The sequence below is a fragment of the Hemiscyllium ocellatum genome, chromosome 35 (genome assembly GCF_020745735.1).
Source record: "Hemiscyllium ocellatum isolate sHemOce1 chromosome 35, sHemOce1.pat.X.cur, whole genome shotgun sequence".
Taxonomy (NCBI): domain Eukaryota; kingdom Metazoa; phylum Chordata; class Chondrichthyes; order Orectolobiformes; family Hemiscylliidae; genus Hemiscyllium; species Hemiscyllium ocellatum.
The window spans coordinates 31,949,028-31,976,967 of NC_083435.1; the positions used below are offsets into that span (position 1 = coordinate 31,949,028).

At 44.5% G+C, this 27,940-nt stretch overlaps 1 protein-coding gene across 1 annotated transcript in view; it reads right to left on the reverse strand.

Moving 5' to 3' along the window:
* The window catches only part of LOC132832897 (collagen alpha-1(V) chain-like), a 109,619-nt gene that overhangs the window by 77,380 nt on the left and 4,299 nt on the right, over positions 1–27,940 (reverse strand). The window contains exons 5-15 of the mRNA XM_060851109.1: positions 20,638–20,691; positions 19,205–19,258; positions 17,933–17,977; positions 16,987–17,040; positions 15,777–15,821; positions 15,624–15,677; positions 13,218–13,262; positions 10,925–10,978; positions 8,899–8,943; positions 8,136–8,189; positions 7,946–7,990 (exon numbers count right to left, since the gene is read on the reverse strand). Of these exons, the coding sequence (XP_060707092.1) occupies positions 7,946–7,990; positions 8,136–8,189; positions 8,899–8,943; positions 10,925–10,978; positions 13,218–13,262; positions 15,624–15,677; positions 15,777–15,821; positions 16,987–17,040; positions 17,933–17,977; positions 19,205–19,258; positions 20,638–20,691 (549 nt within the window). The remainder of the gene's footprint in view (positions 1–7,945; positions 7,991–8,135; positions 8,190–8,898; positions 8,944–10,924; positions 10,979–13,217; positions 13,263–15,623; positions 15,678–15,776; positions 15,822–16,986; positions 17,041–17,932; positions 17,978–19,204; positions 19,259–20,637; positions 20,692–27,940) is intronic.

Here is a 27,940-nt window from a genome sequence, read left to right on the forward strand (position 1 = left end):
TTATTAAAGAATTCACAGGACACTCTAGAGCACTTGTCCTCAACTGCAGTATTTGTTGAAGTATCAGTGTTGTTCTATCATAGGAAACAGGACAGCCAGATTATGCACATCAGTATTATTAGACAATGCTGTGACAGTGACTGAATTTTCACACTGTGATGCTGTGCAGGATAAACTTTGTCAATAGGACACTGTGGAGACCATTTTCAAACATAGGTAAGGGTATCTTTCACAGCTGAGGTGAAGTCCTAAGTTTGACATTCCATCTGAAAGACAGCGTCTCTGACAGTGCAGCGGTCCCTCAGTACCATGCTGGATTTATTTGCCTGGATTGTTGGCAAACTTCCAGATTTGGACTTGAACCCCTCCACCTGGTTTTACTCCGAGATGATTGTACTACCGTCTGAGCCTTAATACAGACCCGTTGAAATTACTGGAATAAGTAACATCAAAGATAATAAGAGAGGGCCCAATGATTCTCTGCTCAGGACATTCTCAGCAGTCTGGGCTTAAACAGGCAGTTCTAACAATTGCTAACGTTCGGAATCAGCAACTTAAAATTAGAAGGTGCCTCTAAGATAATGAAACATCTCAAAGTGCTTTATAGAAGCATTATAAAACAAAATATAAACATCAAGCCACATAGGACTTATTTTATTATTTGTTCATGGAATGTGGGCATTGCTGGCAAGGTCAACATTTATTGCTGATCCCTTATTGGCCAGAGGGCAGTTCAAAATCATTGCTTTGAGTCTAGAGCCACATGCTTATCAGACCAGGTTAGGGTGACAGATTTCCATCCTTAAAAGGATGAGTGAACCAGATCAGTTTTTAACAAGAATGGACACACGGCTAATGGTCACCATGAGGCCTGCTTTTCAATTCCAGGCTTTTACTGAATTCAGATACCGTGATGGGATTCAGACTCATGTTTTCAGAACACAGTGTTCTGGTTTGCTAGTACAGTGACACTCTTATTGCACCACCACTTCATCTACTGGACCATTTGGCTACACGTTTGGTCAATAAGTTAGGCTTTAAATCACATTTGCTGGGAAGAAAGTGCAGATGGGGTCCTGGAGATGTTTACGGAGGGGATGCCGAGGCTTAGGACTCAGACAGCTGACAGTGGAGCCACCAATGGTACAAGACATCAAAACCAGGAGACACTCAGGATACCAAGATTGTGAAAGTGCAGAACACAGAGGGTTGTGGGGCTGGAGTAGATAATGGAGAATGAACAGAGAGCAAGCAGAAGTGGGTACTGCAAATGCTGGAGATTAGAGTCAATATTAGAGTGGTGCTGGGAAAGTACAGCAGGCCAGGCAAGAGGAGGAGCAGGAAAATCAACGTTTCAGACAAAAGCCCTTCATCAGGAGTGAGGCTGGGAGCCTCGGGGGTGGAGAGATAAATGGGAGGCGGGGGGGATGGGACTGGGGAGAAGGTAGCTGAGAGTGCAATAGTGGATGGAGGTGGGAATGAAGGTGATAGGTCGGAGAGGAGGGTGGAGCAGATAGGTAGGAAGGAAGATTGACAAGTGGGACAGGTCATGAGGACAGTGCTGAGCTGGAAGGTTGGAACTGGGGTAAAGTTGGGGGGGAGGGGAAGTGAGGACACTGGTGAAGTCCACATTGATTTCCTGGGGTTGCAGGGTCCTGAGGCAGAAGATGATGCAGTCTTCCTCCAGTTGAGGACGGGGGGGGGGAGGAGCAGTTCTGTTACGGTTTATACAGAGGTTGGTTGGGTGGAAGGTGAGGACCAAGTTGGGAGGGGTGCTGTTCAGAACCCCCTCTGATCCTCACATTTCACCCCACCAACCTCTGTATAAATGACTTGCTGGCATTTCCGCCACCTCCAAACAGACCCCACCAACAGAGTTATATTTCTCTCCCCACCCCTACCTGCTTTCTGCAAAGACCATTCCCTCTGCGACTACCTAGTCAAGTCCCCAACAACACACTCTCCCCTCCCAGCACCTTCCCCTGCCACTTCAGGAATTGCAAAACCTGTGCCCACACCCCCAACCCCCCCCCCCCCCCCCCGCCCCCCCTCACCTCCGTCCAATGCCCCGAAAGAGCCTTCCACATCTATGAAAACATTTCACCTGCATTCCAACACATAACTTATTGTATCCATTGCTCCTGATGCAGTCTCCTCTACATTGGGGAAACCGGACGCCTCCTCACAAAGCGCTTCAGAGAACATCTCTGGAACACCCACATCAATCAGCCCCACCACCCCATGGCTGAACATTTCAGCTCCCCCTCCCACTTTGCCGAGGACATGCAGGTCCTGGGCCTCCTCCACCTCCACCTCCACCTCCATTCCTTCACCATCTGACGCCTGGAGGAAGACTGCATCATCTTCTGCCTCAGGACCCTTCAACCCCATGGCATCAATGTGGACTTCACCAGTTTCCTCGTTTCTCCGACCTACCACCTTCATTCCCACCTCCATCCACCTATTGCACTCTCAGCTACCTTCTCCCCAGTCCCATCTCTCCCCGCCCCCCCCCCCATTTATCTTTCAACCCCTGAGGCGCCCCAGCCTCCTTCCTGATGAAGGGCTTTTGCCTGAAAAGGTCATTTCCCTGCTCCTCAGATGCTGCCTGACCTGCTGTAGATTTCCAGTACCATTCTAATCATGAACAGAGAGCAGTCTGGGAAGGTAAGAGATTCTGATTTGAAATGATTTCAACTGAAAAGTGATGTCACAGGAGGGCTCTGATTTGATTGGCTCATAATGGGTCTGCAAAATTCAAATCTCTGCTAAATTGAATCTTGTTAACTTATTGGTTACAACTTCCACAAGCAGAGATACAAAAAGTTTAAAAAATTAAAAACAAATTCAAAACTAATAAAATGAAGTAAGGATGGAGGGTCAGAAGATGTGTTGTTTCTGCATGATGTAGGAGCTGGTGGACCCCATTGCGGTTCCCAGTGACCATGTCTGTAGTAAATGTTGGTTGCTGGAAGAACTCTGGCTCAGAGTTGATGAGCTGGAGTCTAAGCTTCAAACATTCTGACACATCAGGGAGGGGGAAGAGGGTTACCTTAATGCCATTTTTCACGAGACAGTCACACTCCTTAGACTAACTAACTTGAATTCAGCCAGTGGGGATGGGACCATGAGTGAGGAAGGTAGAGGGATCCAGCAGGTAGAGTTGCAGGAGCCTCAGTCCTTGTGCTGTTCAAATGTTTTGCTCCCTGTGTGGACAGGAATGGGCGCTGCAGGGCAGAGGAGGAACCAACTGACCGCAGCACCATGGTGCAGGAAGCCATTCAAGTGGAGGATAGAGAAGAGAAATGCTTTTGTAATTGTGGGTAGTGTTATTGGAGGTATAGACCATGTTCTCTATGACTAGGGTCGAGAGTCTCGAAGGTTGTGTTGTCTGCTTGGTGCCCGGTTTGAGATATCTCATCAGGGCTGTAGAGGAACTTGGAGTGGGAGGGTAAAGATCCAGTGGTCATGGTCCATGTAGGTACTAACAACATAGATAAAACTAGGGCAGTGGTTCTACTAAGGGATGATGAACAGCTAGGAGCTAAATTAGAAAGCAGAACCAGAAAGATAATAATCTCTGGATTACTACCGGAGCTACGAGCTAATTGGCACAGGGTCAATAAGATCAGGCAGATAAATGTATAGCTCAAGATTGGTACGGGAGAAATGGGTTTGAATTCACTGGACATTGGCACTAGTTCAGGGGAAGAAGGAACCTGTTCCGATGAGATGGTCTTCATCTGAACCATGCTGGGAGCAGAGTCCTCACGAATCACATAGCTAGAGTTGTAGACAGGGCTTTAAACTAAATGGGGGGGGGGGGGGGGGGGGTGGATTCAGTTATACAGGAAATTTAAAAAACTCAAATTAAGGGAGGAGGTAAGAATGCAGACCTCAGGAGAGGTTATTAAAGTCTCTAGCACAGACACAAATAGGACAGAGTGTACAGAAAAGGTTAGCAATCAAATGGTAATGAGCAGGGGGTGCGATTAATACAGAACGGAAGGTCTTATATCTGAATGCATACAGTATAAGAAATAAGGGAAATGAGCATGTGGCACAGAGTGAAATTGGCAGGTATGATGTGGTGAGCATCCCTGAGACATGGCTACAAAGGGATCAGGATTGGGAGCTGAATATTCAAGGATATACATCCTATCAAAAAAATAGGCAGGTGGGCAAAGGGGGTGGGGTTGCCTTATAAGTAAGAAATGAAATTTTAATCAATAGTGAGAAACGAAGTAAGGGCAGATGGTGTAGAATCTGTGTGGGTAGAATTGAGGAACCGCAAAGGTAAAAAATGCCATAGTTGGAGTTATGCACAGGTCCCCAAATAGTAATCAGGAGCTGGGACGTAAGATACACCAGGAGATAGAAAGGATGTGTAGGAAAGGCAAAGTTACAGTGACCATGGGGGATTTCAATATGCAGGTGGACTGGGAAAATCAGGTTAGTAGTGGATTGCAAGAAAAAGAAATTTATGGAATGTCTACGAGTTGGCTTTTTGGAACAGCTTGTGGTGGAGCTCTCTAGGGAACAGGCAGCACTGGATTTAGTGTTGTGCAATGAGACAGAATTGATGAGGGAGCTTCAAGGTGAAGGAACGCTAAGGAGGTAGTGACCATAACATGATTGAATTTACTCTGTAATTTGAGAAGATGAAGATAGAATTAAAGGTAATGGTATTACAGCTGAATGAAGGCAACTACAGAGGCATGAGGGAGGAGCTGTGTAGAATTGACTGGGCGAGGAGCCAAGCAGGAAAGACAGTGGAACAGCAACGGCAGGAGTTTCTGGAAATAATTTAGGAGACATGTCAGAGACTCATCCTGGGAAAAAAGCAGCATGGTACAGGGAGAATGGGGCAACCATGGCTGACTAAGGAAGTCAGGGATCGCATAAAAGCAAAAGAGAAAGCATATAATATAGCGAAGGACAGTGGGAAACCAGAGGATTGGGAAGCTTACAAAGACTAACAGAGGGCAACAAGAAAAGAAATATGGAGGGAGAAGATTAAATATAAGGGTAAGGTAGCCAATAATATAGAAAGAAGACTGGAAAAGTCTCTTTAGATTTCTAAACAAAAGAGAGGCAAAAGTCTAAATTAGACTGCTGGAAAATGATGCTGAACAGATAGTAGTGAGTAACAAGGAAATGGCTGAGGAGCTGAATAATTACTTCATTTCAGTCATCACAGTGGAAGACATGAGTAATATCCCAAAAATTCAAGCGAATCAGAGGACAGCACTCAATATGGTGGCCATCACCAAGGAGAAGGTGCGAAAATACCAAATTCCCTGAAGCTGGATAAATCACCTGAACCAGATGAGCTATACAACCAGAGTTATAAAGGAAATAGCTGAAGAGATGGCCGAGGTGAGAGTGGTGTTTTTCAGAAATCACTAGAATGAGGGAGGGAGCCAAAGGACTGGAAAATCACTAACGTGACACTCCTGTTTAAGAAGGGAAAAAGGCAAAAGACAGAAAATGTCAGACTGATTAGCCTAACCTCAGTCATGACTAAGATCCTGGAATCAATTGTGAAGGATGAGATTTCTGAATATTTGGGAGTGTATGGCATAATACAGCAAAGACAACATGGTTTCATCAAGGGGAGATCATGTCTGACAAATCTGCTCGAATTTCTTGAGGAAGTAACGAGCAGGTTAGACCAAGGAGAGCCAATGGATGTTATCTGCCTGAACTTCAAAAAGGCCTTTGCCAAGGTGCTGCACAAGAGGCTACTGAGTAACACAAAGGCCCATGGCATTACAGGCAAGGTATTAGCATGGATAGAAACTTGGCTACTGGCAGAAAGCAGAGAGTGCGGATAAAAGGGTCCTTCCCAGGATGGCAGCCAGTGACTGGTGGTATTTCGCAAGAATCACTGTCGGGACCACAACTTTTCACTTTATACATTAACGATGATGGAACTGAGAGGATTCTGACTAAGTTTGCAGATGATACAAATGTAGAAAGAGGGACAAGTAGCATTGAGGTGGTAGGGAGGCTGCAGAAAGTTTTGAACAGGTTAGGAGAGGGGACAAAGAAGTGGCAGATGGAGTGCAATGTGGGAAAGTGTGAGGTTATGCACTTTGGTCAGAAGAATAGATGCATGGACTATTTTCTAAATCGGCAGAAAATTCAGAAGTCTGAATTGCAAAGAGCCTTGGGCGTTCTCATCCAAGATTCTCCCAAGGCAAACTTGCAGGATGAGTCAGTAGTTACAAAGGCAAATGCAATGATGGCACTTATTTTGAGAGGACTTGAAAATAAAAGCAGGGCTGTACTTCAGAGGTTCTATAAGGCTCTGGTGTATTGTGTGCAGTTTGGGCCCCATACCTCAGGAAGGATGCACTGGCTCTGCAGAAAGTGTTCAAAGGAGGTTCACAAGAATGGTCCCACACATGAAAAGCTTAACGTATTAGGAACATTTGAGGACTCTGAGTTTATACACGATGGAGTTTAGAAGAACGAGGGGGATCTAATTGAAACATATGAAATAGTGAATGGCCTGGACAGAGTAGATGTTGGGAAAATGTTTCCACTGGTAGGAGAGACTAGAACCCGAGGGCATAGCCTTAGAGTAAAGGAAAGACTTTTCAGAATGGAGATAAGAAGAAACTTCTTCAGCCAGAGTGGTGAATCTATGCAATTCCTTGCCACTGAAGCCAGGAGGCCAGGTCATTGAGTATATTTAAGACTGAGATAGATAGGTTCTTGAGTATCAAAGGGATCAAAGGTTATGGGGAGAAAGCGAAAGAATGGGGTTGAGAAACTTATCAGCAATGTTTGAATGGCTGAGCAGACTCGATGGGCTGAATGGTCTAATTTCTGCTCCTATGTGTTATGGCCTTATAGTCTAATGGAACTGGTGGAGGAGTGTGTTGGGTGAAGAGGTCAAGGGAGGGTTTGAAAAGGACAACGAGAGATTTGAAAACAAAACATTGCTGAACCTGGAGCCAGTGTAACTTAGTGAGCAGAGTGGGATCAGGAGAGGTGGGACCTGACATGGGAAGGATTGCAGGCAAGAGTGGTTTGGATGGATTCAGGTTAGGGAGGATAGTGTGTGTCAAGCAGCAAGGGTGTATTAGAACCGTCACACATACTTGGCTCTGACTAGCAGAGCTAATGTCCAAACTCACTGTCTCCATTAGTGCAGAAACTATAGCCATCTCAATAGATTTTGGCTGGCATGATGGGAAACTATTAGCTTCCAGCAGAACCAATGCATGCTCCATCGCTGAGATCAGTACACATAGAGAAACACAATGTTCAGGTGAACTATCTGTACGTGTACTATGGTTATGACACAAAGTAGCAGCTCTTGAGAGCAGCAACAGGCTGAAGAAGAGTGGTGTTGATTTGGCACTAACTGGTATCTGATCAAAGAGTGCCCTCAAACAGTGCAAGTGCCAGTGGAGAGTACCAAGTACGACTCTTTTAGTAACTGCCTAGATTGACTAGCTCCTGTGTAAGAGTGGATCAAGTGTCAACGGCCACAGGGGAACATAGAAAACACAGAGAACAGCCCCACATACTCCAGCTGAAAGCAGGGTCAGAGAGAAGGAGTGTAATTTATTAGGTTGATTGGTCAAAGTTAAAATCTGAGCCTGTGAATGGTCAGAAGGAAGCAACATGAAGGGAGGAGGGGAATTCCACACTCTGGATGTAATGGAAAAGGCAGGTTGGGTTGGAGCAGGGGCCAGGCAAACAAGAGCCAGAAGAGAAGGGAAGAATGCGCAGCCATGTCTTCAGGAGAAATGGGAGACACTGATTGAGAGTAGCAATGGCCATTGTTCTAGTGGTAAGCTAGACAGAGAGACAGAAATAAAGACAGAGGAAGGAATTGGAGATGAAGGCCAAGGAAAGGATGGTTAATCAGCTAAATCAGTACAGTGTTCAAAACAGAAACGCAAAAGACTGAACAAAACCATCTTACCTTTTCACCTTTGTGTCCCTTCAACCCTCGGATTCCTTCAGATCCCTGAAACAAAGCAAATGGAAAATTCGGTTTCAATGTGGGGGAATTTGTTGCGGATGGCATCTAGTGTGGGGGTCACGTTGGTCATCGTCTCGATTACTCGAAGGAGGGTGTGGGGGCCAACGCAGCTGCTGGTGCTAATACTCACCTTCACACCACGTGGGCCAGGATAGCCAATAGGACCTTGTGGACCAGACTGACCCTGCGCAGGAGCAAAAGTGGAAAAAAGAAGAATGAGATGTCACCATCGATGTTACCAATCATCGATCATCCCGAGTAAGTTCAATACAATTGCATGCACGGTGGCCTCACCTTCCCACCACCGTCACCACATGCACTTTGCAGGCCCCACTCCATAGCAATCCTTCCATACCCCTCCATCTCGCACCATCCTTTTCATTTGGAGCACTCTCACTAGAGCTCACTCACTTATAAACTGGGATGACATTCATTTCCAATCACCATTTTCAGAGACAAAAATTAAAATTTAAAATTACACCAATAATCTGGCCTTGGTAGATTTGGATCTCGCTGCAAGAAGCTGGCTAAGGGGTAAATAAATATTGGGCAGGATACAATCCACATTCTCCTCCAAAACGGTGCAATGAGATCTTTAACAAGCAAATGGTAAAAGACCCAATCAATTGCAAAAACATCAGCTAATTACTCACCCAAACCTGTAACAATTGGATATGACTGTAAGTAGTCAAAACTGGAGTTCCATTTTAAGGTGCACGAGACCATTTTCAATGTGCCATTCACTTCCAAGTTTTACTGTTTATTTTCCCTAGCAAGCAATTTGACCTGATAATCGTTGATTAATTTTTATTTTGACTCGTGTCATGCCTCAATTCTTTAACAAGATAACCAATCACTTCTTAGCCCAAAACAAGTGTTGACGATATCCGTACCTGGTTACCCTTTGGACCCACTGCACCTTCTTTACCCGGGTGGCCCTGAAAAGAAGGTAAACAAAAGTTCGAGGTCAAGTAATTTGGAGCCTAATGGCATTCAAGTATTGTCAATGAGAGGAAAAGAAACAGAAGCAAAGTATGAAGATGAAGATCAAAGGTCAGGGAGCACCAAGAGAGGAATCCAAAACGTACCGTACTAATAAAGGCTTGGTGACGCCAACAAGCACATTTTAAAAGAAGTAATAATTACTGCAATTAATTCAATACTATAACTGAGGTGGTGTTGAATTGAAGGATCTGTTACAAAATATTTCCAAAACCCTGCACTTCGTAGCCATATTTATTTCAGAATGAGCACATGTTAATAGGGCTGTTTATTACTTTCCATAGAATCATCCAAATCTCACAATATTACCAATGTTACCCCTGTCACCAATCGTAGCTTTAACACTGCACCATCAGAGATCCCTGTAGTATGGCAGTGGGTAAGGGCTCCAAGTTTTGCTTGCCTGACTGAGTGGTGGAGGGGACATGGAATTTCAAAATGTTGATTGAATTAAGTAAAACAAAAACAGTTCAAAACGAAGACAAGCCCATACCCCGTTGCCTAGATGGCAATCAAGAGCCTTTACTGTGGGTATGCAGTCACATTAAGACAAGATCTCTTTCTCTGAATGGCACTAGTAAAGTAGATGGGATTTTACAACATGACCACGGACCCTATTGCCAGCTTTTAATGCCAGATAATTACTGCATTCAAATGTCATTATCTGCCATCGTGAGATTCAAATGCATGCCTTCAGGATATTAGTCTGGTTTTCTCAGTTACTAATCAGGCCAAATGATAATGTAGCATCTCCCTGCTGCCCCCGAACTCAGCCATTTCAGAGGGCAGTTAAGCTGCTGTAGATTCACTTGAGGGCCAGGCTAAGAAAGGACTTTAGGGTCAGTCTTTACCACCACCACTTTTAATTTCAGATTTATTAATTCAAGTTAAATTTCACTCAGCTGTTGTGGCAGAATTTGAACCCATGATCCCAGGACATTAGTTACAAAATTTGGAATACTAGCTGAGTGACATTACCATTAGGCCAGCACCTCCCTTTCAGGATTCTGTGATTCACCACTACTGGTTAACTGGATATACATGTCTCAATGTTCACTGCCTTACTGTAGCCCTCGTTTGCTGATCGATCATCAACATATAACCTGACGCCCAAATAGTGTTTTACAGAGTACAGGGTATTCAGCCCACGAGATAGTTCTGTATTTTATTTGCTTCACTTGAACTATTTAGATTTGTCACAGTAATGATTAGCATCTTATCGTGAAATTCCTCTTCAAAAGACAGACTGCTTGAAGCAGCTTCATTTCATCTTGCATTCATGAAACACTGCCTCAAAAACAAAGTCCTGAGTTCAAGGGAAACATTTCGCATTCCATCAACAGGGACCGAACCTTTTTGGAATTGAAAGGCTGCAAAGCTGGAGTCAAAGGGTATGGCATCGGGACCGATTAGATTGCTTTTGCAGAGGGTGGACGTGGAGACAATAGGCTGAACGGTGTCCTTTGGTACTGCATGCAGCTATGATCCTGTGTGGAATGAGGGATGAGACCGACCTTATGGAAATCTATCCTAGATTAAACTGTGCAAGACAGAATTCACAGTATCATGAACTCAAGGGTGTAGGGGTGCAGGTGGGATGGGGTGGTGTGGGGGAATGGGTGGGTTGAAGGCAGGTGAGTTGATGGCTCAGGACCCCATGGGGAACTGGTCACCTAGAGTTGACCTGCTGTTCCCGATCACTGGAATCTTTACAGTCCAGTCCTAGCAGCCACCTAAGGGTAAATGGACAGAGCATTTGGTAACTCAGAAAAGGAACTAGTGTCCTTGTTCTAAAAATCCTACCCATGCTGCAGCCACCACCACCAACCTCCCTGAGACCCACCGCCCCCAACCCCACCATGGTAGAGTTAAAGTAAACCAGAACGTTTCTGGCACGGAACCCACAGAAATACCTACAGGAGGACCATCAGCTCCAGGAATTCCAGGAAGTCCAGGTTTTCCAGTTGGGCCCTGCAGGAAGAAAAATTAGGAAGGAATATTAGACTGATGGCCAACATCTTGATGTCAACCAGCAACAATAGCTATTAGAGGCAGGAAAACCATCCAGAGACACAGAGGCTATTATTTGATGCCAAGCTACATAAGGAACGGTTACAGGGCAGATTGCCAAACTCTTGGTCAAATAGGTACTGCTACATGGATCAGTGCTGGGACTACAATTGCTTTCAAGGTACTTTAATAACTTGAGGATAGAAAGTGAATGTACTGTAAACAAGTTCATAAATGAAGCAAAATTAGTTGGAAAGGCAAGTGGTGAGGATGACACAAAGTGGGACCTGCACAGGGATACAGATAGATAAAGTGACTTTGCAAAAACTTGGTAAATAGAATATTGTGCTGGGAACTGTGAGCCTATGCACAAATGAATAGAGGGCCTGAAATACTGCAGAAAGTGACATAACAGAAGAATTTGGAAGGCCTCATCCCCGAATCACACAAAATGTATCTTACACATTCAGCACATAAAAGGGAAGGCAATTGGCCGTTATTTCAAAGGGAGTAGAGTATAAAAATAGAAAGGTTTTGCTAAGAGAATATAAGGCACTAGCCAGACCGTAGCAGGAATACTATGAACTGGTTTGGGCCTCTTATTTTAGGAAAGGTATCCTGGCATTGGAGACAATACAGAGATGATATCAGGTATGGAGGGACTGCCTTATGAGGACAGGTTGAGTAGATTGAACCTCGTTGAGTAGATTGGGATTTAAAAGAATGAGAGATGACTTTATTGAAATATACAAGATTCTAGAGTACTTGACAGGGTTGGTGCATAAAGGTTGACTCCCCTTGCAAGAGTCTCAGGCAAGAGAATATAATCTAAGAATGAGGGGTCACCCAATTAGGACAGAGATGGAGGAATTTCAGCTCTCAGAGAGTCGTGAATGTGTGGAATTCTTTACTGGAAGAGCTGTCAAGGTCATTAGGTACTTTCAGACAGAGATTTTTAATCAGTAAGGGGATTAAGGGTTGTAGGGAAGAGGCAGAAAAGGGAGGTGAGGATTTGCAGATTAGCCATGATCTCATTGAATGATGAAACAGGTTTGATGGGCTGAATGGGTCTACTTGTGCTCCCAAGGTCTGATGGTCTTATGGAATTGAAGGAGGGAGGGAAAGAGTGCAATTGTTGGGGGGGTGCGGAGGGAAGAATACAGGGTGAATGGGTGGGTTAGGGTGATTCCAAAGACTGGGATCCCAGCAATTGAAGGCACAACCATCAATGCAGGCATTTAAAATGAGGACGGTCAAGAAGCTGAGATTTGAGAAGCGCAGGGAACTCTAAGAGCTGTGGAACTGCAGATTACAGATGTGGAGGGCTGACACTGTGGGGGGCATTAAATGCAGCACAGAACTAGAGAATTGTGAACTGCCCATCCAATCTGGATGGCTGGCTTGAATTTCTTGCCTTGTGCCAATGAGGGTTGATCCTCACCAAAGAACATTGAACATTACAGCGCAATATAGGCCCTTTGGCCTTCAATGTTGTGCCAACCTGGGAAACCAATATAAAGTCCATCTAACCCACACTACTCCATCATCATCCATATGTTTACCAAATAACCATTTAAATGTTCTTAATGTTGGTAAGTCTACTACTGTTGCAGGCAGGGCATTCCATGCCCTTACTACTCTGAGTAAAGAATCTACCCTTCACATCTGTCCTAAATCTATCACCCCTCAATTTAAAGCTATGACCTTCATGCTAGCCATCACCATCTGAGGACAAAAGCTCTGTGTCTACCCTATCTAATCCTCTGATCATCTTGTACATCTCAATTCAGTCACCTCTCAACCTTCTCTCTAACAAAAACAGCCTCAAGTCCCTCAGCTTTTCCTCATAAGGCCTTCTCTCCATACCAGGCGACATCCTGGTAAATCTCCTCTGCACTCTTTCCAAAGCTTCCACATTCTTCATACTGAGGCTACTGATGAGGTTAAGTATTATATGGAGGTGCTGGTGCTGGAGCTGGACTTGGGTAGACAAAGTCAGAAGTCACATGATACCAAGTTACAATCCAACAAATTTATTTGAAATCACAAGCTTTCAGAGTGCTGCTCCTGCATTGAGTGAAGTTTATACTCTAGATTTCAAATAAACCTGTTGGACCAAAACTTGCAGTTAAGTCGGTTAAGGCTGATCCCCATAGCAGTTAACAAGAATGCTTATGGCTCTCTGCAGGTTATGACTTACCTTGTGGCCAGGAGGGCCCATGGCTCCCTGAGGACCGGGTATACCCTGCAGGAGATAAGGGAGAAGGATGGAAGCATTAATTGGAAATTGAGCCAGGCAATAACAGGCTCAGCATCACCACATCTGGTACATATTCCTCAAGCCCAATAGAGCAAGGCCTCATCACAACTCCACCAAAGAGCAACAAAACTGTTTAAGCACCAGCTTGTGTATTCGCAACTCAATCTCGGATTGTGCCACTTGAGAGCAAAAACTGACAAAATCAAGATTATAACAGGAAAAAAAGTAAAATTTACCAGGCCCATGTTCAGTCAAAAATATTTGTCTTTTTACAGTTCAGGTCTGTGTGCGATAGTGAAGGGTTAGTTTTTATAAACTGCTATCTCTGCCAGTGAGGACATGGTGTTTACAGACTATCTGCATCTGACAATTAAAGGACAGTGCTGGCAGACCAGATGTGCAGTGCATCGTGAAGGAGTGAAGCTTATAGATTGGGTTTGTCAAAGAAAATATCCCATCACTGTCATGTAAAGACTGGGGTCTAAGCAATAGTGAAGAGGCAGTGATTACAGACTGGGCTTGCATGTGATAGGAGGGCTGATGAAGGGCTCTGGCCCGAAACTTCGAATTTCCTGTTCCTTGGATGCTGCCTAGCCTGCTATGCTTTAACCAGCAACACATTTTCAGCTTGCATGTGATAGTAAAGGAGTGGTGATTATAGACTGGAATTGTACGCGGTAGTTATACACTAAGTTTGTATGTAGTAGTGAAAGGGCGATGATTATAGGCTGGTTTGTATTTAATAGTGAAGGGATGGTGATTATGGGCTGGTTTGTATTTAATAGTGAAGGGGGGGTGATTATGGGCTGGTTTGTATTTAATAGTGAAGGGATGGTGATTATGGGCTGGTTTGTATTTAATAGTGAAGGGATGGTGATTATGGGCTGGTCTGTATTTAATAGTGAAGGGGTGGTGATTATGGGCTGGTCTGTATTTAATAGTGAAGGGGTGGTGATTATGGGCTGGTCTGTATTTAATAGTGAAGGGGTGGTGATTATGGGCTGGTCTGTATTTAATAGTGATGGGGGGGTGATTATGGGCTGGTCTGTATTTAATAGTGAAGGGGTGGTGATTATGGGCTGGTCTGTATTTAATAGTGAAGGGGTGGTGATTATGGGCTGATTTGTATTTAATAGTGAAGGGGTGGTGATTATGGGCTGGTTTGTATTTAATAGTGAGGGGGGGGTGATTATGGGCTGGTTTGTATTTAATAGTGAAGGGGGGGTGATTATGGGCTGGTTTGTATTTAATAGTGAAGGGGTGGGTGATTATGGGCTGGTTTGTATTTAATAGTGAAGGGATGGTGATTATGGGCTGGTTTGTATTTAATAGTGAAGGGATGGTGATTATGGGCTGGTTTGTATTTAATAGTGAAGGGATGGTGATTATGGGCTGGTTTGTATTTAATAGTGAAGGGATGGTGATTATGGGCTGGTCTGTATTTAATAGTGAAGGGGGGGTGATTATGGGCTGGTTTGTATTTAATAGTGATGGGGGGGTGATTATGGGCTGGTTTGTATTTAATAGTGAAGGAGGGGTGATTATGGGCTGGTTTGTATTTAATAGTGAAGGGGTGGTGATTATGGGCTGGTTTGTATTTAATAGTGAAGGGGGGGTGATTATGGGCTGGTTTGTATTTAATAGTGAAGGGGGGGTGATTATGGGCTGGTTTGTATTTAATAGTGAAGGAGGGGTGATTATGGGCTGGTTTGTATTTAATAGTGAAGGGATGGTGATTATGGGCTGGTTTGTATTTAATAGTGAAGGGATAGTGATTATGGGCTGGTTTTGTTTGCGATACTGACAGGGTGATTATAGACTGGGTTTGCACGTAGTAGTGATGAGGTGGCATTCGACACTTTGTATATGGTAGTGAAGGGATGGTGATGATAAACTGCAACGTATAGATGATGATTACAGACTGTGATTGTACACAGTAGTGAAGGGATGGTGATTGTCGACTGTGTTTCAATGCAGTAGTGAAAGGATGGCGATTATAGTGGTTTGTACACAGTAGTGATGGGGTGTGATTATAGACTGGATTTGCATATAGTAGTGACGGGATGGTGATTCTAGACTGGCTTTTTACTTGGTAATGATGGGATGGTAATTCCAGACAGGATTTGTATGCAGTAGCGTAGAGGTAATCTTTCTAGGCTAGATTTGTATGCAGTGGTAGAGGTGATGATTCTAAGCTGGTTTTGTTTGCAGTATTGACAGGGTAGTGACTAATAGATTGGATTTGTATGTGAGAGTGAAGGGGTGGCGATTATAGACTGGGTTTACGCAATAGTGTCATTTGGTGTTTACAGGAAAGAGTATTGCCTTAAGATGATAATGTGTTACCTGAGCTCCGGGGATCCCTTGTTGTCCAGGAGGTCCCGGTTCTCCTTGTGGTCCCTGTTTCAGATCAAACATTCAGTACAATAAATTTCCAAACTCTCAGGCATTGCAAAATTGAAGAATTTAAAAAGGTAAAAAAAGAGAGATCCTACACACCAGGCTTCCTTTTGGACCGTGGGGACCATCTGATCCTCGCACACCCTGAAACACAGAGGTGTAATAAATATCTCAATGACTGGAAATGCAGTGAAGCGACTTGACATTTTGCAATCAGGATAGATCACCATAAAATCCCTATGGTGTGAAAACAGGCCTTTCAGCCCAACAAGTCCACATCGACCCTCCAAAGAGTATCCCATCCAGACCCATTACCCCTACCCTATTGCTCTACATGTCCCCTGATTCATGCATCTAGCCTACACATCCCTGAAGAGTATGGGCAATTTACCATAACCAATCCATCCTAATCTTCACATATTTGGACTGTGGGAGGAAACCCATGCAGACACAGGGAAAATGTACAAACTCCACACAGATAGTCACCCAAGCTGGAATCAAACCTGGGTCCCTGGCACTGTGAGGCAACAGTGCTAACCATTGAGCCACCGTGCCACATAGGCTCAGGAACATTGGCATATCCTTTCCAATCTCCTTTTATGTAATTTTGAAGAAATTTGGGTATATAGACAATTTTGCATAGCAAAATATAAATGATGAGTATCCTAAAATTGCCAATTTGAACACTAGGATATTTCCAATAGTTGAGGAATATCACCTCTCCTGGCTCTTCAGTCACTGCTCTAGGTTTATCATCATACGCCAACAAACCAACATCAAAATTACTCGTTCCTAAACCAGCAGTTATTCTGGTCTTTATGGAGACCAATGTGAATCAGTAACACCTTCACGTTTACCTTCAGGATCCACATTCATTGTAATTTGCATTTTGAGGAAATCACCTCCATCAAATACAAGTCATGTATTAGAAACAGCTTGGACGGGGACACTGGGGGAGCAGGAGTCACTGGATGGGTGACTAGGGGAGGTACATGCAATTTTAGATAGGTCTCTCTGTTCAGATAAATTCACATCAGAAATTATTTCATTCAATACACTTCATAACAACCTCCACACGATAGTTTAGCAGCAGGCACCTCTGTCAAGACCTGTCGTTTCTCACAGAATTTCTACTGCCTCGACTGAAGTCACAGTTACAATCTAGCATACACGTTCATGAATATCCCATTTCCACACATGCTTTGCCAGAGAAAAAGTTCCCAGTTAAATGGTGAATATTATTTTCAGCAAACCAATCAATTTCAAATTTTGCAGAAAACAGATGATCTTTGCCCCTGTATTAACTCACAGGTGGTCCTTGCAGTCCAGGGGGTCCTTTGGGTCCAAGGAGTCCTCTTGGTCCCTTGATAAAAGAGAGAGAGACATTTCAGGGTAAAACCTGGTATACAACATCACACAATCAATTTTACAAAATGGCACATTGGTTCAAATTAATTGAACCTTAAGTTGTTTAGTCCTTCTGCTTTTGACCTTTGCCCTTCTTCATCTCCAAGGTCAATGGCATTGTCCTGAGTCTTGAAAATTATGCCTATTGGTGGGATAGTTAATATCTGGGGCAATCTTGCAACGACTGCTTTGATGGATGGCCACAGCTTCTGGGATTCGAGAGTGAAATCTGAAGATTCTCAAAACTCTGCCTGAGGGAGTGAGGTAACGCAGCTTTAGAGATGGAAATAAACAGAAGAGCAAGTTAAAGGGGTAATGAGAGAATGGGAGTGAAATGAAGGGGTACTGGGGAGAGGGAGTGAAGTAAAGGTATTAAAGAAAGGACAAAATATGAAGAGGTAACAAAGAGAAGAAATGACATCTAGAATTTTCGAAAGAGGGAAGGATATTAAAGAGAATAAGCAGCTTGATGACAGACGGGTTAATGAGAAGGAATTTTGAGGAAGGGGGAGGTGAAGGGGTATGAAAGTGAGAGAGCAATGTGTGGGGATATTAAAGAACGTGGGATTGATGTGAGGCATAATGAGAGAGAAGGTGTAATGAGGAGCATTGGAAAAATGAGATATGAGATATTGATGTATTCCCCAGGTCTGCATTGACTGTTTGAGTTGATGAGAGAGTGACTGGAAACTGTAATTCAATATTTGCTCTTAGGACAGTTTGGGGCAGACAGCTTTACTCTGTCACAAAAGCATCCCACTGGGATTTTCCTGCATGAAGGTGATGACCATATCCTGGAATCTCTTCATGAGAATAGGAGCCAAGTTCTAACACCAAGATGTACTTACGGACTCCCCTGGCAACCCTCTTGGTCCTGCTTCACCATCATCTCCCTGCAAACAAAAGATGAACATTAGATTGCAAACAATGACAACCTCAGATCTAAGATGGACTTACAACTGCTGGAACTGGTGTGGAGTCAAAGCTGCATCTGTCAAGTCATATTCGGAAACCACTCAGCAACACATCTACGGATTGTTTAGAACCAACTTTCTGTTGAAATATTTCTTACCATTTATTGAATTAGCTAAGGTAAGATAAAAGTCGTCATAGTCCCAGAGGACCACAGGGCTTTTCTCTTGTTGGACAGAAATGATTGATGGTGATTTAATATGAGGGTCACTATGCTTCAGGTGAGGGGCAAGACTGAGAAGTAGAGTCTATTTTGTAAACTTCAGCCAGTGTAGGAATTAAACTCATGCTGTGAGCATCACTCTGCATTGGAAACCAGCCATCCACCACTTCGTCAAGTTAATTATAGATTCAAGATTATTTTACTCAATACGAGAACATTGCACCCACTTAACAGAGGGCCACAGGAATTGTAACCCTTGGAGCGAGCTTCTGGAGAGTGACACAAATGAACATTTCAACCACTCTGACACATCGTGAGTCCAAAGCAAGACTTTAGAGCTCGGGCAGGTAAAAAAAGGGGAAGCTGTATCCATCCCAAAATTGTCCTCAGGAAGTGGTGATGTGCTATCTTCTTGAATTGCTGAAGTTGTAGACGATGAGAGCACTCTTCAGTATTTGACTCCTTGGGTTGGTACAGCTGAATGTCTCACATGGTCATTTCAGAGGACATTTACAATCGCTGTGGGTCTGGACTCATAGGTAAGGCCAGAATGGTCAGGACAGCAGACCTCCTCTCTCTCAAGGTTATTCATTCTTAGGTTTGTACATTCAGTTGATGAAATTTTGCAACAATCCAATCATATTATAATGGTTATTAATGAGTTTAAATTTATATTTCAAGCATTTTGGTTAATGAAATTTAAATTCTTTTAGCTGCCAATGTGGAACTCGAACGCACGACTTCAAGGTATCAGTTCCAGGACTGTGGATTTCTAATCTATGGTATTCCACTGTGCTAGCATTCCCGAAGTTCATATTCCACTGAGTCAGTCACTCTCTCCTGTAACCTGTTACTGGCATTGGTCCTATCCAACAGACTAAAAGTTCCGGTTACTCCATAATCATGACGGATGGAGTCAATAGTGGGGAAGGAGGTGGTTGGGGTAGAAGGGAGTGGTTTGGAGGTAAACAAGGCAAACACTCACCCTCTCTCCATCTTCCCCTTGTTTTCCCATCGGTCCGTGCGCACCAGGTTCCCCCTGAAACAACAGAACAAACAGCAGTGTTAAGCTTCTGATGTATCGTCAAAAAGTCTCCGACACCACGCTCAGGTATGCAGTTCCTCCTACTGTGAATAAGGCACACAGAGTATAGCATAAGCTTGCGTACACTGTCTCACTGTCCACTAAGCCATCACACTAGTGGACATGAAACCAGGGCGAATCTGTGTCTTTGATGCAAATGGACAATTAATATTCTTCTGTCTGTCTCTCTTTCTCTGTACCAACCACCTCCCCACCTTCTTCACAGGCACTGGAAGAGAGTACAGGTAAGGTCCTGAAAAATGGTTCTGGGAATGAGGGACTTCAAATCATCTTTGTCAGAATGGAGAAGATGGGACTGTCTTCCTTGGAGAAGAGGACATGGAGAGGATAATTGATTCAGTTATTCAAAAATCACGAGAGAGTTGTACAAAGTCAAAAGGGAGAAAGTGTTCCTATTTGTGAAAGGATCGAGAATGAAAGGGTGCTGATTTAAGCTCAGTGGCAAAGGAAGAAATGGAGACTTGAGGAGAAACATTTTCACAGAGAATGCACTGCCAGAGAGCGTGGTGGAGGCAGGTTCAATCGAGCCACCCAAGAGGGAGTTGGATTATAATCCCAATATGAATAATGTGCGGGCGACAGGAAGAAAGTGGCAGAATGACACTTGGTAATCTGCTCCTTTACAGAGCAGGCACAGAGACAATAGGCAGAATGGCCTCTTTCTGTGCTGCCATCATTCTGTAATAACGCGTGCCTCACTGTAACTGTTCTAGAGAGAATTGAGAGCACAACTGAGTGGCACACAAAACCTCCAGGGTTAGGTTGGGTTAAAATTCCACTCTATACATATGCCTAACATTGGCTGTTTTACCTCTTTCCTTCGCATGAAGGAACAAAAGGGCGAAATGTATTTCTTAGTCCCCAGACATTTTCTGTACTCTACTTCAGCATATCGTGTAATCCGGCTCTAGTAAATGATTGAATGGGTGATTTGCTTGCTGGAATCTGAGCTCCTCTGTCCACATGTAAGCTGACCCATGTCATTCCACCATTCATGTTGTATGAAGGATCACAACACCATCTGTCCTGGTGGAATTCAACCCCATGACTGCAGAACATTAGCCTGGGACTCGAGAATACTTGTTCAGTGACATTACTACTTTGCCACTATCTCTTTGGAGTAAAAAAATCACAGAACTTTCAGATTTTCAAATGTCTAGGAACTGAAGGAAACCGAATCCCATGACATAGCATAACATGTGCCTACCATCTGCTGATCTGTGCTCAACCATGGGCAATCATCTTGGTATGCCGAAAGAATCTGACACATCGGGAGCATGAGGATCAGTGCACTCAACCCCACTGGTACTCACCCGGTTCCCCTTCTCTCCAGGCAAGCCAGGCAGTCCATCAAATCCTCGGTCACCCTGCGCAATAGAGGCATGACATCAGCAGGTAGGTAGACATTACAGCTCAACAGGAGCTCAGAGTCTGTCGCATACACACATAGAATGCATAACAAGGACTGACACCCACAGAGAAAATACGACAGACATAGACACACATACACACAGTGATTCGGACATGTGCGCACACACACACACACACACACACACACACACACACACACACACACACACACACACACACACACACACACACAGATCCTGTACTGTATTACTGATAGTGAAGGAGTTAATATAAGAGGCTGCATTAAGCTCCACCTAATCTGATGACATCACATAGCCTTTGGGGAAAGAAGAAATAGTCTAGCTCAAAAACTGATAAACATCATTAACTAGCTCCTGACAGTCTTTGTAATTAGGTCTAAGTGGTTAACATAAGTTGCAGACATTGCTATCACAAATTAAACAATATTTGATTGTGCAAGAAACATAGCAGCAATTTGTACTAACTACAAGAAGCGCTGCAGAAATTCGACGAAGATCCTGATACAGCACCTTCTGAACCCACAACCACTTCCAGCTAGAAGTACAAAGGCAGCAGATACATTGGAGCATCACCATCTATAGATTCCCCTCCAAGCCACTCACCATCCTGACTTAGACAGTTTCTTGACTATCACTGGGTCGAAGTGCTGGAATTCCCTCCTTAAGAGAAGTGTGAGTCAACCCACAGCACAAGAAGGGATCTCACCACCACTTTTCAAGGGCAACTAGGAACAGGCAACAAACCCTGGCCAGCCAGCAACATCCATATTCCATGAATAAATTCCTTTCTCATTAATAAATAATTGTGTTTACTCTCTCTACTGTTATAAAGTTAAAGGTGTGGACTGGACCTTTAAGAGAGAGTGAATGCTGTTCGGAACTGAGAGTTTACAAGCATCTAAGTGGCAGTCATAGAGTGTACTGGAAAATTTAAAATATATAACATTTGATTGTGAAATGGATACCTGAGTTGGTTGCTATTTTGACAACAACTCAAATTTAACCAATTTAAATTATGCCCCAGGATACTAAAACTAAATCGCGTTTGAATTTATTGTTTTGCCAACACTGAACCAATGAAACTATCTGATGTTGGGGGTATAAAAATGCGAGTAAAAAATGAGGTCTGCAGATGCTGGAGATCACAGCTGCAAATGTGTTGCGGGTCAAAGCACAGCAGGTTAGGCAGCATCTCAGGAATAGAGAATTCGACGTTTCGAGCATAAGCCCTTCATCAGGAATAAGAGAGAGAGAGCCAAGCAGGCTGAGATAAAAGGTAGGGAGGAGGGACTAGGGGGAGGGGCGATGGAGGTGGGATAGGTGGAAGGAGGTCAAGGTGAGGGTGATAGGCCGGAGTGGGGTGGGGGCGGAGAGGTCAGGAAGAGGATTGCAGGTTAGGAGGGCGGTGCTGAGTTGAGGGAACCGACTGAGACAAGGTGGGGGGAGGGGAAATGAGGAAGCTGGAGAAATCTGAATTCATACCTTGTGGTTGGAGGGTTCCCAGGCGGAAGATGAGGCGCTCCTCCTCCAGCCGTCGTGTAGTTGTGTTCTGCCGGTGGAGGAGTCCAAGGACCTGCATGTCCTCGGTGGAGTGGGAGGGGGAGTTAAAGTGTTGAGCCACGGGGTGATTGGGTTGGTTGGTTCGGGCGGCCCAGAGGTGTTCTCTGAAGCGTTCCGCAAGTAAGCGGCCTGTCTCACCAATATAGAGGAGGCCACATCGGGTGCAGCGGATGCAATAGATGATGTGTGTGGAGGTACAGGTGAACTTGTGGCGGATATGGAAGGATCCCTTGGGGCCTTGGAGGGAAGCGAGTGTGGAGGTGTGGGCGCAAGTTTTACATTTCCTGCGGTTGCAGGGGAAGGTGCCGGGGGTGGAGGTTGGGTTGGTGGGGGGTGTGGATCTGACAAGGGAGTCACGAAGGGAGTGGTCCTTGCGGAACGCTGATAGGGGAGGGGAGGGAAATATATCCTTGGTGGTGGGGTCCGTTTGGAGGTGGCGGAAATGGCGGCGGATAATACGTTGTATGCGCAGGTTGGTGGGGTGGTAGGTGAGAACCAGTGGGGTTCTGTCTTGGTGGCGGTTGGAGGAGCGGGGCTCAAGGGCGGAGGAGCGGGAAGTGGAGGAGATGCGGTGGAGGGCATCGTCGATCACGTCTGGGGGGAATCTGCGGTCCTTGAAGAAGGAGGCCATCTGGGCTGTGCGGTGTTGGAATTGGTCCTCCTGGGAGCAGATGCGGCGGAGACGAAGGAATTGGGAATATGGGATGGCGTTTTTACAGGGGGCAGGGTGGGAGGAGGTGTAGTCCAGGTAGCTGTGGGAGTCAGTCGGTTTATAATAGATGTCTGTGTTGAGTCGGTCGCCCGAGATAGAAATGGAAAGGTCTAGGAAGGGGAGGGAGGAGTCTGAGACAGTCCAGGTGAATTTCAGGTCGGGATGGAAGGTGTTAGTAAAGTTGATGAACTGTTCAACCTCCTCGTGGGAGCACGAGGCAGCGCCGATACAGTCATCGATGTAGCGGAGGAAAAGGTGGGGGGTGGTGCCAGTGTAGTTGCGGAAGATGGACTGTTCCACATATCCTACGAAGAGGCAGGCATAGCTGGGGCCCATGCGGGTGCCCATGGCAACTCCTTTAGTTTGGAGGAAGTGGGAGGATTGAAAAGAGAAGTTATTCAGGGTGAGGACCAGTTCAGTCAGTTGAAGGAGGGTGTCAGTGGAAGGGTACTGGTTGGTGCGGCGGGAAAGGAAGAAGCGGAGGGCTTTGAGTCCTTCGTGATGGGGGATGGAGGTGTACAGGGACTGGATGTCCATAGTGAAAATAAGGCGTTGGGGACCGGGGAAGCGAAAATCCTGGAGGAGGTGGAGGGCGTGGGTGGTGTCCCGAACGTAGGTGGGGAGTTCTTGGACTAAAGGTGTCGAGGTATTGGGAGATGAGTTCGGTGGGGCAGGAGCAGGCTGAGACAATGGGTCGGCCGGGGCAGGCAGGTTTGTGGATTTTGGGCAGGAGGTAGAAACGGGCGGTGCGGGGTTGTGGGACTATGAGGTTGGAGGCGGTGGATGGGAGATCCCCTGAGGTGATGAGGTCCTGGATGGTCTGGGAGATGATGGTTTGGTGGTGGGAGGTGGGGTCGTGGTCAAGGGGGCGATAAGAGGAGGCGTCCGCAAGCTGGCGTTTGGCTTCAGCGGTGTACAGGTCAGTGCGCCAAACTACCACCGCGCCTCCCTTGTCTGCGGGTTTGATGGTGAGGTTGGGATTGGAGCGGAGGGAGTGGAGGGCTGCACGTTCTGAGGGTGGGAGGTTGGAGTGGGTGAGAGGGGTGGACAGGTTGAGTCGGTTGATGTCACGGCGGCAGTTGGCTATAAAGAGGTCGAGGGCGGGTAGGAGGCCTGCACGGGGTGTCCAGGTGGATGGGGTGTGTTGGAGGCGGGAGAAGGGGTCGTCAGAGGGTGGGCGGGAGTCTTGGTTGTGAAAGTAGGCACGGAGGCGAAGGCGGCGGAAGAATTGTTCAATATCTCGCCGCGTGTTGAACTCATTAATCCGAGGGCGTAGGGGAACGAAGGTGAGGCCCCTGCTGAGGACTGATCCGAGGGCGTAGGGGAACGAAGGTGAGGCCCCTGCTGAGGACTGATCCGAGGGCGTAGGGAAACGAAGGTGAGGCCCCTGCTGAGGACTGATCCGAGGGCGTAGGGTATAAAAATGCAGCATCTTGAAAATTGGAGACAGACCAACTACCATCAACACAGATCCAAGAAATTGGGCAGGCGATGGGTGGAGGTGGACTAGGGTGCGGGGTTGGACGGGGTTGGGGGTGGTTTTGGACAGGGCTGCAGGCAGACGGGCGAGGATGAGGGGTCAGACGGGATTGGGGTGGATGGGATTTGTGGGCTGCTGCATAGTCTCCTGAACGGGGAGCAGACTTCACAAAAAAACCCCAAGCCCCAGAGGAAATCATTAACTGAACAATCAATTATCCGACGAAATAGTACCTGCCCATCTTGTTCAGATAATTGAGGTTCCTCTGTAAACATTTAAGAGAAAAGGGGAGTTTAGAGTTATGATAGTTGTTGTTTAATGTTAGAGTTAAAGAATAAATTGATATTATTTTCTTTAAATATTGGAATTTGGAGTGCTCTGACACTCATAATTTAACAGATTACGAGACGAGGTGAACCTTCCTGGGTGTTTGCGTTAATTAACAGAAGGGTTCACCGCCATTCGCAACACTACCACTGCCAATCAAATAGGCCATCAGATAGCCTCCACCACTTCTTCTGGCAAGCATCATCTTACACTTCATTGTATTAAACCTCCACCTGTGACTTGACTGCTCATTCCGCTAGTCAGTGTCCTACTACAACTGACTGGTATCATCCCCACTGTCCTCTCCATCTGCAAATTTGCTAATTTGAGCAAACTTTTGAAATTTTACTTATTATATCCTATAAAAACAGTGGTCTTTTCACTGACCAAACTTCACCATCTTCCAGTTCTGAAAAACAACCGTTGTATCTTGATGGGGTAAATGAATGGGAAGAGTTTACAGGGATATGGGCCAAATGCTAACAAATAGGACTAGATTTATTTAGAATATCTGGTTGGCATGGATGAGTCAGACCAAAGGGTCTGTTTCCATGCTGTTTATCTTTATGACTTTATGTCCAGCAGACAAGAGAATTAAGGGGGCCTCTTGGTGTAGTGGTAGCGTTCCTACCTGTGGGCTTGGTTTCAAATCCCACCTGCTCCAATGGAATAACATTTCTGAACAGGTTGATTAAAGAACATATGTAGAATAGAGGATTAGTGACAGCACTGTACTCCACCCGTATGCCACAAGTGTTCAAAACTGCAACATACAACATGGTTATCAATGATGGGGGTCATTGCTTAAATATCCCAAGTTAGCTGTAATGGAAAAAGAATCCATTTGACTCAAGAGAAAAACATTTCAGGAGGAAACAATTACCTTCCCACTTTAAGAATATTTAGACATTCAAAAACTGCAGGAGACAGTCAGCAGTACACATGGAAGCAGCTTCATAGCAGAAGAAAACCTTCACCCGAGAGCTGGTAAGAGGCGCAGTGAAGTCAGTGTGGGCAAACAGGAGAGCAAAACCTGGTTACACTTGTTAAGTTACAAAGACCTTATAGAAGAATGTCCAGTAGGAGCAGTTTAGTGCTATTGAGTAAAGTTTAGAATTATTCTAAGTAATGAGGAAAAGTTCTGAAAGTACGGTATGAAAGACCATGTTGGGAAGGATTGAAGGTGAAAGAGAGTACTTAGCCTTCAAAACAAACATCCCCATGCTTTGCAAGCAGGGTCCATGAGGCATTAATAAAAACAGGTCAGAATTTTCTTCTATGGAGGCCATAGTACCAGAAAACTCTCAGATTATATTTATTGCAATAAAAGAAGCTTGTGAAGGTAAAGTGTCATGGAAGAAGGCAGTCAGAAGATTTTAAGCTTGTATGAAGACTGGAACATTCATAATTTGAACCGTGGTGTTGTAAAAAATGTATATGCGGACCACAGCTGTTTATTTGAAAAATCAAGCAAATACATTTGCACTGTTCCTTAGACCATGAACATGAAAAAATATCTGCCTTGCACACAAAACTGTAGAAGTCAAGAAAACATCCAGAAGATGGGAAACTGTTTGAACAAAGGTGGGAGATTCCCCAGTAATCAGTACAGAGATACAGTATTCTCATAATAAAGGACTCAAAACTTTGTTTGAACGTGTATCATACAGTGTTGCTAATATAGAGTTCAAAAGACTTACAAATAAACTATTAGCAATATTGCTATGAGTTAACATTAGAAGTTTGAGGAGTCTTTAAAACAAGAGAATTAAAACAGCAATAATTTAATACAGGGATGCAAGTTTTAAAGCCATCAATATTTGTCTGTTGTAGAGTCACTTAATCTTGAGAAAGTAAAACAAACAGCATTGAAATGTTGCGGCTTTAAGGTAGGTAAAATAAGTAACAACCAACAGAAGTAATGACACTATAAATATTTGATTGTCAGTGATGAGCCAAGTAATAAATAATATTGTACATCTTCAAGAAAACAGCTCTTGAGATGTAGAATTATCTCAAAATTAAAAGCTAAATTCTAAGCTGAATTAGCAATTACACCAATACATTCAACAGTACCTATGCCTATTGATGTTGTGAGTCACCAAAATACAAGATGTAAATACCTTTGAGGATAATCTAACTACTTCAAATTGGCAAACAAATAAAATTCATAAACAAGTAAGATTCAACAGAACAGTTCAGCATCCAAGAGAATCTCAGACAACTTTATCAGCATCCCCTACAGATTAATGGAGAGTTGTGACCCTGGAGCTTTGAAATCAGAATTCAGAAAAGCCAGAAATACTATTTGAATTATTAGAGACCCTTTATCTGGCTTAATACAGTCCAAGGAGGATTTAACTTTGGACAAAGTTATTCAGATTGTAATGGAAGCAAAAATGAGGAAAATCACAGGCAAGTCCTTAAAGGTAGAATATGGCCACTTTAGAAAGTACAGACACATGAAAGGCCAACACAAACAGTAGGCCAAACAGCAGATACTACGAGTCGATCTCAGCACAGTGGAGGAAAGTAACCTCACAGACATAGGTACGGTCGAGCTATGAAAGAAGAATTCTACACTTACAAAACAATAGGTCATCGCCCAGAGATGTGCAGAAGAATGGTTCCATTTCAGAGTAGCAAGACGACAAATGCTTACTCATTCAAAGTATTGCAGAAATAGAACCTCCTCCACTGGGAGAGATACCAGAGCCACTGATCATCCAAATGACCATAATTTGGAAGAACTTGTTTATGTCAATGAATATTGAATAATTTTCAGCTTGATACAGGAATGCTGCTTTTCACGATCAAATACCAAAGCGAAAGCAGCAGCTTGAGCCTACACTGACAATCCAGGTAGAATGACTGTCAAAAGTAAAGGCATGCTACAAGTGACATTCCAACACAGGTAGAGTCAGAGCTGAAACTATATGCATTATACACAATCGACACTTCTTTGAGTCTACACACATCCTGACTGTAATATTCTTACAGGAGGAGAATGCAGTTAGGAAAAAACAACAGAACCAAAGCATTGTCAACCATCTGGTTAAGGGGCAATTGGAAGGAGATTACATTGGGCTCCTCAAAATGATGGCAGAACCCAAGCAGAATCCACTTTCTAATATCTATGTTGACAT